At 43.1% G+C, this 11,839-nt stretch overlaps 1 protein-coding gene and 1 long non-coding RNA gene across 13 annotated transcripts in view; one reads left to right on the top strand and one right to left on the bottom strand.

Annotated features, from left to right (window-relative positions):
- Positions 1-11,839, bottom strand: part of PRKN (parkin RBR E3 ubiquitin protein ligase) — a 1,297,158-nt gene that overhangs the window by 51,843 nt on the left and 1,233,476 nt on the right. For 11 of the 12 annotated variants that reach the window (XM_082475577.1, XM_082475576.1, XM_082475587.1 and 8 more), the window contains one exon: positions 4,158-4,241. The exons of the other annotated variant lie outside the window; for it this stretch is intronic. In XM_082475577.1, coding sequence (XP_082331703.1) covers positions 4,158-4,241 — 84 coding nt within the window. The remainder of the gene's footprint in view (positions 1-4,157; positions 4,242-11,839) is intronic. 12 annotated transcript variants of the gene reach the window in all.
- LOC309667329 lies at positions 7,127-10,869 on the top strand. Its single transcript, XR_014267712.1, has 2 exons — positions 7,127-9,453; positions 9,762-10,869. It is a non-coding gene; the product is annotated as an uncharacterized lncRNA (long non-coding RNA).

Here is an 11,839-nt window from a genome sequence, read left to right as displayed (position 1 = left end):
TTCAGACACGAGGACACACCTGAAGCCTTCCGTTCCAGGAAGGGGGGCTGCGATTAGATTTTTATTGTTAGGTGTGTGGAGTGCCATCCTTTCAAAGATTTCAGTTAAGTGGGATTGCAGAGGTCATCCATTTGGAGATCACTGCCGTTTGGGAGAAATGTAGGGAACAGAAAATAAACTGGCTCTATGAAAATAAAAACCCTTCATTCTCTTGCCAAATGGAATTGGCTCTTTCAGTTTGATGAAATAGCTTGTTGGGTTCATCCTTCTCCATGTCCAAGAGTAGCTCTGGTTGAAATGAGGAAACCGGAGACGTGGTAAACCAGTCCATAGAGGATATACTGGTTATTCTGTGTTCTTTTCTCTCCTCTGCTCTGTGTGTAGAGGGCTGAATCTGATGGGCTGTGTCCCTTGGGTCCCTTATGGCTGGCTTTCAGTTGGGTGTGGCCAATGGGAGACGTTTGCAAGAGACCAGAGGGTGAGCGGGAGAAGTCAAGGTGTTGGTCCTCACCCCCCTCCGGCTTTGGGTCCACTTCTGGCAACGCTGGACTTTCCACGATTACACCTCCTGTCAGAGCTCCTCCATGGTTCCAGCTCTTGAGGCTGGTCCCCGTGTTACGCCATTTCCTCCTCTTGTCCCTTCAGGCCTGGCGCAGTCACGGTTCCCCCCATGCTGGACTCCAAGGCCCTCCACATCGACTTTGGTTCTCGTGACCCTTCCCCACCACTGTAGGTCATCCACGACCCCTCAGTTACAGCCTCTTCATGTGCCCATCTGAGGAGGACCCTGAATGGATGAGAGACTTAGGAAAAAATGGCAGCAAAACCCCAAATACTAGCTGCCTTCTGTTCTCAGGCAACAGTGAACCAGCAGACTTTTCCAGTTTGGTGGTCCATTCGCTTTGTTTTCAAATAAGAGAACTATGAGGCTGGTCCAGTTATCCGAGCTCTAGGCCGGAAGGAGGCTCATTTCAGAGAGGTCTTGTTGCAGGGCCGTCTCTTCCTGAATTCTCTCTTGGATAACCCTGTCTTGAATTAAAGATTCCTCCTCTGAATTCCTATCATATTGTTTGTGCAAGCCTTGTGGCATCTAATAAAGTAACATAAACTCCATGAGAGCAGGGACTTAATCCCCAGAGCCTAGAAAAAAGCCTAACCCACTACAGGTGTTTAATACTATTGAATGAATGAAATAATGTCTTTTTCTTTATAGATGCCACTGTGGAAAGGGAATGTTGCCTGCCATTCCAGCAAACAACAAATGTTGCCCGAAATCAAGCCATTGGCCACTGCAGCTGCCCACACAGTAGACCTTGAGGGGAATTCAGGATGCAGAAAATCAGGAAACGTTCTGTGCTCTGGATACTGGCCCTAGGTAGTTAAGATGCATATCGAAGGAATAATTTCAGAGCCCAGACTCTTGTAGCTTCCCATACATAGAAAAGCACTAAAATCATTAACTTGAGAGGTCTGCTTTGTTTGATTAGCAGTAATCTTTTGATGTTTGACTACATGTTTTTTTGTTGTTGTTGTTTGTTTGTTTTCGGCACAAACGCCTATATATCCTGACTCCTCCGTTACCTCTTCAGAGCTGAGAGGCTGTCTCCCGGCTACAGTCCTCAGTAAGGTCCTCAAATAAACTTAACTCACAACTTTTAGGTTGTGTGTTTTTCTTCAGTCGACACCACCATCACTTAACAAACATCCATTAAATGTCTGTGCACCAGATACTGTCTTGAGCCTGGGGATGTAGGGATGGACGGAACACAGGGTAGCTGAAGAGAATCTTGCCTCTGTACCTTTGTCCATTCAGTGCCCTCTGCTGGAATGTTCACTGTCATCCCTAGACCACTGTTCTCTTGACAAACTCTGACCCACCCTCCATGACTCCTAGAGAAACACTGTACAAAGCTATATTCACTAAACTTTGCTTTAGCATATTATGATCATTATCTATGTTCCTGTAAGTCTCCCCTGTGGCTCCCCTATAAGCCTCTGAAGATAAATGTACTTATTTACATTTCTTCAGAGAGTCTAGCAGGATGTCTGGCCAGTAGAAATGCTCGATTTAACACCTGCTGATGGATGGTGTGTACAGACACAGGCCCCTTGATACTGGTCATCTGTACTCAAGGCCAGCTCTAACTTTCTTTCTCCCATATTTCTGAGTTTCTTTTCTTTTTAAAATTTGGGCTACCTTAATCATTAACACCAAGGTTGGTTAGTTCCTCCTGAAAGAAGAATGAAGGGGATTATTGAGTGGGTCAGGCGCTGGACAGCTTTAGGTTAAGCAACGCTCTTCTTCACCTTACTGCTACTGTGTTCAAGTAAATAGATGTTAGGGTACCCCTTCTTGGAAGGCTTTGTCCAGGTCTGTTGTCATATGAACATATGCGTGTAAACTGCTGGATCACACCCATCTCCCACAGTAGCAGCCTTTGTTCTGGTCTAACCCTTCTGGCCCTGAGGCAAGGGGGTGGGTCTCAGGGTCATTATTATTCCTGACATCAGGACCCAGTGAGCTTGCATTTGAGTGCCCAGAGCTAAAAGAAGTCAACAGGAAGAGCCTGTGCCATAGAAATGCAGTTCAGCCCTAAATCTCTCAGTGCTCAGGGTCAGCATTTTAGGAGCAGCTGAGAAGACCTGAATTCACTCATTATGTTTCTTTAGTTATGCTAATACTGAGTAAATACATCCACAGAATACCTTATAGGGATTCACTTCTTTATGCTCTCATTTTAGAGCATTCCGCGATACTTAAAATTCTCAACTGTGAAATTAAAATGTTCTGGAACTTCTATGTCTATTTATGCGGTTCCTGTCAATAAAATGACTAAAGGATTTATCTGGGTAGATTTGGTGTTTATACCCTTGTTAACATCTCTATCAGGAGAAAAATAATGAGCAAATTCATCAACTGTGTTGAAGTTTTTACTCCTTTCCCCTAAGGTTCGGTTGATCATAATTAATAAATAAAAGAACATATATTTGCATTTCCCTAAGCCTCATATAGCACTTCAGAGAGTAAGGCTCAGTAAACATATTCTTTACCTAATCAAGACTGAAATACAGTTTAGCATAGTCTATGATATTGTAAGCAGCTCTTTGCAGGAAACCACCCTTAGCAGGAAACCCCTTTTCTTGTCAATTTAGCAAAGCTACATTGTAACTAACTTTTAAACCAGGCGCCTCCCAAGCTCTACTCATCTCTGGCCCTAGCACACCTATCAAATCTTTTGATCACACAATACCTTGCCTAACCTGTCGGTTCTTTCCATGGATCAAAGAAGCAGAAATGGAGAATAAGTAACCGATGACCCGATCTCTTTCCTAGCTTCCCTTTCAGTAATCTCTTGAACAAACTCTGTGAACAGACTGTGTGAACAAGATAGCATCCAAAGAAAGATCACCAGACGTCAACAAGCCTGCATGCAGTGGGGGGCATGGCGACGGCTCTAAACCCCCATCTCAATGATTCGCTGAGATTACTTCCCTTTTTCCCTTTAAAAACTTTCATGGCCAAGCAGACTCTTCAGAGATGGTTTTTTGTGGACACTGAGTCTACCATCTCCCCAGACTGCCGGCTTTCTGATTAAAAGCAATTTTCCTTTCTACCAACAACTGCCTCTTGGGTATTGATTTTCCAGCCAGTGAGCAGCCGGACCTGAGTTCGGTAACAATGTTGCTAAAAAAACAATGACATCCTTGCATCATATAATACTGCAATACTTCTACCACTTCATTCATGGAGATAGTTTTCACCAAAGATTTTAAACAAAGGCACTTTTGAAAAAAAATAATGTGAGGCTAGTATTGATTTCCCTGATTGAGAGATTGTTAAATGGTTTTCTCTCTTTTCTAAAGACTCCTATGATCATGCTAAGATACCTTATCCCTAATCCACTTACCTCTGGGGTAAAACTCTCATGGAAGTACCAACACACCACACATGGCCACTGGGAAGTCTACAGCTCCCCCGGAGGAAGGAAGTGGTTCTGGAGGGACTGATGGCCGGGAGGCCAGAACCCCATCACCACGGCTGTAGGCTACTAAGCTGGCCCTTATTTTTTCAGATTGGAACCTTCGATGGTCTCCAGGAAACAGCTCTCATCCCCATAGCCTGAGCCCTGCTTTGAGGAAGGAAGAGGGCACTCTACCTGAGTAACTGTTCCTGAGGCTTCAAACAGGGCACTGCATTCACCTTCATGGTACGGTTCCTTACAGTCCCGGCAAAAGACGAACTGCAGGAGAACACATGCAGGTTAGAGAGGGGCTTGCTGGTTGCATTTGGTCACAACATGTTTTTCTTTTCCAAGCTCATTCTACCCCTGCCTCTGACTTGGGTGATGGTTTGTGTGCCAAATTACTTTTTGCAGAGAGAAATAAAGTCATATTTTGATGGAACTGTTCACTCTTTACTAAAGAATGTTCTGAGCACTGCAGCAGGGTTTCAAAAATGAACGAGTCACATTTCCTCTCTTCAAGATGTTTCTAGCCTAGCGGAAGAGACAGTAACGCAAAGAAATACCTGTAGTAAAGTGTTATTAGTGTTAGAATGTGAGGAAAACAATTTCATTCAAGAATTTCACATCTAATATTTGTTTACGTACAGAGAGGATTTATATATCCATGTTAATGGACTCATTTTTGTATTGAAAGCCTATTGTGGAAAGAAGAAATGGGCTGTCGTGGGTTGAATTTTGTGCCCTACAGATTCATATGTGGAAACCTTAACCCCCGGTACCTCAGAATGTGACTGTATTTGGAGACAAGGCCTTTAAAGAGGTAAGTAAGGTAAAATGAGGTCATTAGGGTGGGTCTAATGCAATACGACTGGTGTCCTTATAGGAAGAGATTAGGACACAGACACACAGGGGCTGAGAGACGACCATGTGCCGACACGGGAGAAGGTGACCGACTGCAAGCCAAGGAAAGAGGCCTCAGAAGAAACAAACCCTGCTGCCCCCTTGTTCTCGGACTCTCAGACTCCACAACTGTGAGAAAATAAGTTCCTGTTGTTTAAGCCCCTGGCAGCCCCAGGAAGCTAGTGCAGGGGCTGAAGCAAAGCTTCTCACCCAGTGGCCACGCTCCTTTCAGCATTCACAGCTCCTTTCCACATTCACAGCTCCTTTCGGGTTGGAAGGGACCCAGGAGCCAATGGTCCTCCACCCTTCATCTGACAGAGGAGGAAGCTGGAGAAGTGAATGCTGGAAAAGGAAGTTATCCTATGACGGCCTGGAATCACCGGGCCCCTTCGGAACGCACTTCCCAACCCCCAGCCCTGCTCTGGAGGTGCTGCGGTGGCTGAGGGCGTGGGCTCTTCAGTGTGACACACTGGATTGGAGTCACCATCCCATCAGGTGACGACCAAGACACCTTGGGACAGCTGCCTTGGCATCTGTGCCCCAGTCTCCTCCTTTGAAAAACCAGGGTAACAATGATACCTATCCTACATGACCATCATGAGAGGTAGGTGGGGTAACACATCCTAAGCGGCTGTAAGCAGGCCTGGCACACAATACGTTCTAAGCGTTAAGGAGATGCCAGCTAGGCACTGTTCTTCCCCTACTTTATTTCACGGCTGGAGAAGGAGATGCTTCACTAGAACACTGGTTCCCTTCAACGACCGTTTATTTCACTCGTTGGGGAGTAACATCTCTCACAGCAGAAGCTGTATTCGGAGCGGACGTTCTAGTAGAGAAGTGAGCGTGGCCAACGAGTACGGCGCGGGGGTGATGGTGGTGGTTTTAGAGAACAGGCCCAGCGTGATCCGATACTCCTCCCATTAAGAGGCAGGCTCTAGATCGCTTCTGCTTAAATCTGGATGTATTGGCTGCTTGACCAGTGTTACATGGTAGAAGCGATGGTATGTCACTTTTGGGGGCCCAGGCCTTAAGAAACTGGCAGCTTCCACTCTCTGTCTCTTGGGACATTTGCTCTTGAAGTCCAGCCACCCATGGAGAGGCCCACGTGGAGAGCAACTGAGGCCCCCAGCCAACGGCCAGCACCAACTTGCTGGCCACGTGTCTGAGCCATGGTTCAGGTGGATCTTCCAGCCCCTGGATGAGCTGCCCCAGCTGACCCCACATGGAACAGAGACAAACTGTCTGCACAGGGCTCTGTCCAAATTACAGGTTTGTGGGCAAAAACAAAATAAAGCAAAGCAGGAACAAGATTGTCACTGTTTTAAGTCACTAAGTTTTGGGGTGCTTTTTACATGGCAATCGATAACCAATATAGTGATGGCACTGGATGTCTGGAAGCCTCAAAAAAGTTCCAGAGGCTTAAAAGTTCTCAAATGTATATTCAATAGCATAAGCCAGAAATTTAGCTCAGTTTTGCTTAAGGTGAGACTGATTCGAACTGATAAACAAACCCCCAAACAAACAGGATATAGAAAAAACCCAGCTTTACCAAAATACATCAATATTCTACCTCACCTCAAAACAACAGCCCTTCCAAGACTTTTTTTAAAAAAATAATAAATAAATAAATAAATAAATTATTTATTTATTTATTTAATTTTTGGCTCCGTTGGGTCTTCTTTGCTGTGCGAGGGCTTTCTTTAGTTGCGGCGAGTGGGGGCTACTCTTTGTTGTGGTGCGCGGGCTTCTCACTGTGGTGGCTTCTCTTGTTGTGGAGCACGGGCTCTAGGCGCATGGGCTTCAGTAGTTGCGGCACGCGGGCTCAGTAGTTGTGGCGCGCAGGCTCTAGAGCGCAGGCTCAGTAGTTGTGGTGCATGGTCTCACTCGCTCCGCGCCATGTGGCATCTTCCCGGACCAGGGCTCGAACCTGTGTCCCCTGCATTGGCAGGCGGATTCTTAACCACTGCACCACCAGGGAAGTCACCAAGACATTTCTTTCCTTCACATTGTCTCCACCACGGAAACATCTTTCCCCTCTGTTCCCACGGTCAATTTCTTGTTTTAACAACTCCTCTGAAGATCATTTTAATCTCAGGACATAACAAACAAGAAAGACAAGTATTTTATAAGGAAAAGGCCTCTTCTACAGCTATGTCACCATCTCTCTTCTCGCCAGCACTTTCAGAGTGTTATAGCTTTCTTATTTCTTCTCACAGCAAAGAGAATGAGCCCACGTTTTGTGGGATATAAACTTTCCTTAAAGGTTCATGTTGGTGGGAGAGGGGGTATGTGTCAGGATGTCATTACACAAATCACCAAGAGCAGCAGGTTTTCATTTCTGACATTTTAATTTTCCCTGAACTGACAGCTAATCCAGTGAACGGTGAATGAATTGGATCCTTGAGTCCTTTCTTAAGGCCTTTTTTTTTTTTTAATGTATCAGCTCATCTTTGGGTTTGTCTCAGACCCATCACTCTGTTCTTATGTTGAAACACTGTGACCTGTATGGTTCAATCATTGAGAAGAGCTCACTGTGTGATTTCACCCCACTGCTTTTCATGGAAGCAAGTCTGATCTCTTGGCGTGACAGGGAAAATGTTTCACATCTTATTAGCTCGGGGATGAGATATAAAATCAGTTTCATGGTAGAGGAACACCCTGGAGGTTGATCAGTTTGTCAGAATAAATAGGCCTTCCTGACACAAAGACATTAAATTCCCTTTCATACCAGTACTACAAAGAATAGACCATATATATATATATATATATATATATATATATATATATATATATATATATATATAAATTAAGAAAACCAGAAAAGAAAGAGCCTATAAAAATTAAACCCTCACCACTTCAGTATGGCAAAAGGCAAGTGAAAGCTGAAAAAATGTGTTGGTGATAATTTAGCATTAATGCACTTGCTAATTTGCTCCTATTCAGAGAGTATAACTTAAATTTAGATACATTGTGCCATGGGCTTCCTAGTTAAATAAATCTGTCTCATACAAAATGAGGAAATATCTAGAAGGTCTGATTTGATCTAAAAAAGTTCAGGGTTTTTTTTTTGGGTTCAGCGTTGGCATTTTTTTAAAAAATAGATCTTTATTGGAGTATAATTGCTTCACAATACTGTGTTAGTTTCTGTTGTACACCAAAGTGAATCAGGCATATGCATACACATGTCCCCATATCCCCTCCCTCTGGAGCCTCCCTCCCATCCTCCCTATCCCACCCCTCTAGGTCATCACAAAGCACCAAGCTGATCTCCCTGTGCTACGCTGCTGCTTCCCACTAGCTATCTATTTTACATTCGGAGGATGCGGGGTGGGAGGGGGAAGCTGGGGCAAAGTGAGAGTAGCATCGACATATATACATTACTGAAAGTTCAGGTTTTTAATTAAGTTATCCAGAACTCAAGACTGTCAACCAGGTGCTTGTACAAATGCTTAGGACTTCAGTTCTCAAACTGTGTACCAAGGAGCCCTGGGGTGTCACAACAAACTCACAGGGGTGGAGTGGGATCTTTTAAATTTTTGAGAAAAAGCACAGTGATACTCAACATCTGTTGGACACTGTGAATTACTAACTCAAGGCTGTTCATGGTGTTAATGTAGATTGTGCTACCCTCCTTTTGATGACATCATGTTTTTGCAAAGCGGGATTTTTGGAGGGTACTGTGATAAAAAAGACAGCTGCCAGGTGAACATCTTTTTGGACCAGGAGATGTAGTTGTTTAAGAATGAAGTAAAAATATTTTTTTCTTTCAATTTATGTGAACTATTTTTTCAAATGACTATGAAGTTGTTAAGACATTAATTCTTACTATGTTATGTGGACCTAAATATTTAATAAACAGAACTGTTAGGCATTTCTTTTGGCCTAGAAGCACCAGGAAAAATTTACCAAGCCACTAGGGGCATGGTGAACAGAGGAAGTTTGGGGAACTCTGGCTTAGGCAGATACAAAACTCCTTGAGATAATGTTTTGGGTCTGTTTGCAAAAACTCCCAGGGGCACAGGTATTTCCAAGGGGCTTGAGGAGAAAACATCTGGCTCCAATATTTTCATATGCAGTCTGACAACCTGCCTGTCTCCTTTCTGGGGCACATGATCTGGCTTTAACCAATAATGTAGAAGGCTGCAATCTCCCCAGGGGTTTATTAGTCATTAACTGTGGGCTCATATTTGCTGAGGCTCTTTTAGGATGCCTTGTGAGTAAATACTAACCGAATGGAAGAGACTACCACACAGTTATACTGTATACTTTTCCTGGATTATTTTCTTTTGAGATAGATCTGACAAATGCTAATAATTTTTGCATGTTTTAAAAAAAGAATTTTTAAGGCCTTTTAAAAATCATAACAGTAATACATACTTATTCTATTGGTTCTCTAAACTCTATCTCCTTATTAGATATGATTAAAAAGCAATATCTATGGACTGTATTACCTTAGTGCCTGTGGTGTTAATTTTATGTGCCAACTTGGCTAGACTATAGTCTGTTCAACCAAACACTAATCAGGGTTTCTCAGTGAAGAGAGACAGTCCTAGATGATCTGGGTGGGATTGATTCAATTAGTTGAAAGGTTTTTTTTTTTTTTTAATTATTTATTTATTTATTTTTAGCTGTGTTGGGTCTTCGTTTCGGGCGAGGGCTTTCTCTAGTTGTGGCAAGCGGGGCCACTCTTCATCGCGGTGCGCGGGCCTCTCACTATCGCGGCCTCTCTTGTTGTGGAGCACAGGCTCCAGATGCGCAAGCTCATTAGTTGTGGCTCACGGGCCTAGCTGCTCCGCGGCATGTGGGATCTTCCCAGACCAGGGCTCGAACCCGTGTCCCCTGCATTAGCAGGCAGACTTCCAACCACTGCGCCACCAGGGAAGCCCTAGTTGAAAGGTTTTTAAGAGCAGAACTGAAGCCTCCTCAAGAAGAGAGTTCACCTGTGGACAACAGAGCTCCAGCCTGCCCTTCCTGGCAGCCTGCCTTGTGGATTTGGAACTTGCCTAGGTAGCCCCATAATCCCCATAATCACATAAGCCAATTCCTTGCAATCAATCTCTCTCTATAGATACAGATATATTAGACATAGAGATATTTATATATAAATATATACTAGATATCTACTATAGCTGTATCTATAGTTATCTCTTTATATATCTATAGATCTATGGGGACAGCTGAGCATGCCTAGATAATCTATATTTATATTTATCTCCTACTGGTTCTGTCTCTCTGGTGAAACCTTGGTTGATACAGCTAAGCTCCTATAGAAATTTTACTAGGTCAGTTTATTTATACTAGGTCAGTTATTCTTTTGCAAAAGAACTGATATAAAAGACAACTTTTGAATTGTCTATGTTATTTGAAAAATTGTAATTTAAATCTCCCCCCCCCCTTTTTTTGGGGGCTGTGCTGCGTGGCTTGTGGGATCTTATTTCCCCAACCAGGGATCGAACCCGGGCCCCTGGCAATGAGAGCACAGAGTCCTAACAAGTGGACGGAGAACGAATTCCCTCCCCCTGTTTGTTTTTAATCCCGAGTACCCACAGGACGATGCGTCTTAGAAGTCAACACCAGGAACAAGTTAATCACTCCCAGTAGTGTGATGGCTTCCCTTTATCTGACAGTGAACCTGGTGATCCAATACACTTTTCTCTTTGGAGCAGCTGCCTGTGTGGTTGGCGCCAAGCTTCTCACTTAACTGTAGTAATTAGCTCACCCTAGAGGCCTAAGATGAAGTATACAATTTTAAGACTATTCAATAAAGGATAAGTTCAATAAGACACTTTTTTTTCTCATAAGTAATAGCCAAACTATTCTTACCATTCAAGTCATATTTTTGCCTTGTGGTTAATATGTGTTGAGTATTTATTTTGGGTGAATAAAATCTTGGACTTGGACAACATATAAAAGAATAGCATATTGTAATTCATGAAATCATATAGTGATATTTATATTTTAAAAACTCAGATACAATTTAGTGTTTAAAAGTAAAGCCTTTGAAGTCAGAGAGACCTGGACTCAGAGGCCCTTCTCTACCATTTATTATCTGTGTGATCCTAACATCTCTTTGCTTTAGTTTTCTGCATCTGTAGAGAAGAAATAATAAGATAATTAATATTTAACCCAGTTTCTGGCACCTAGTAAATAGGAGAAATGGTTTTCTCATGGAGTTACGATGTTTTATAAGCAAAAAAATTCTATAGAAAAGTAAGGTGATAGTAAAGCACCTTGTTAACTAAAGCAATTCTCAATATACTAATAATTGCTGTTGTTCTGTGAAGGCCTGAGTGAAACTGAGGACCTCGTGGGAAGCGCCAAGCTTGTCAGCTCCCCGTAACTGCAGTAGAGAAAGGGATACTGACCTCTCGTTCCTCCTGCTCGCGCCATCACTGTCACTCCCCTTAGGAAATCCCACACTACCATACAGCTAAATGAACTGCCCATCACATTTATCACTCAGTATCATGTCAGTAGACAAGTCATTTGATTGATGTTTGAGTTTGATTTCCCATACGCCCATAATGGAGACATTCAAAAGGATATGTGTGTATATTTTCTCTTCGGAAGCATAAAAAGGGATGAAATGAACAGCCTCCAATGCATTCAGAACACGCCAATGTTGTTATCAGTAAAGGTGAGAGCCAGTCGGCACCTACAAGCGATGAACCTCAAGATAAGGGTCTGACCCTCAAAAGTGAATGATCTCTATGTGAAAGCCCAAAGTTCTTTGTGCTTGTTTTCTATCATGACAGCATCTATTATAAAAGCATTTTATTATGTGCCATTTATTTTTCTTCCACAGCTCTGAAGTTCTGTGTTAAAAGAACAGGAGAGAATCAAATATCATCTCAGGACCCCTTACTATATTCAAGGGAAACATCAAAACCATGACGCATACATTTGTACTTCTTTGGGAATAGATGAAATATTTTTCTTTTAGGTGTATGACTTTCCAGAAGATGGCAGCAGTG

The sequence above is a fragment of the Balaenoptera physalus genome (assembly GCF_965194825.1).
Source record: "Balaenoptera physalus genome assembly, chromosome: 9".
NCBI lineage: Eukaryota > Metazoa > Chordata > Mammalia > Artiodactyla > Balaenopteridae > Balaenoptera > Balaenoptera physalus.
This window is presented reverse-complemented; position numbering and strand designations above follow the sequence as displayed.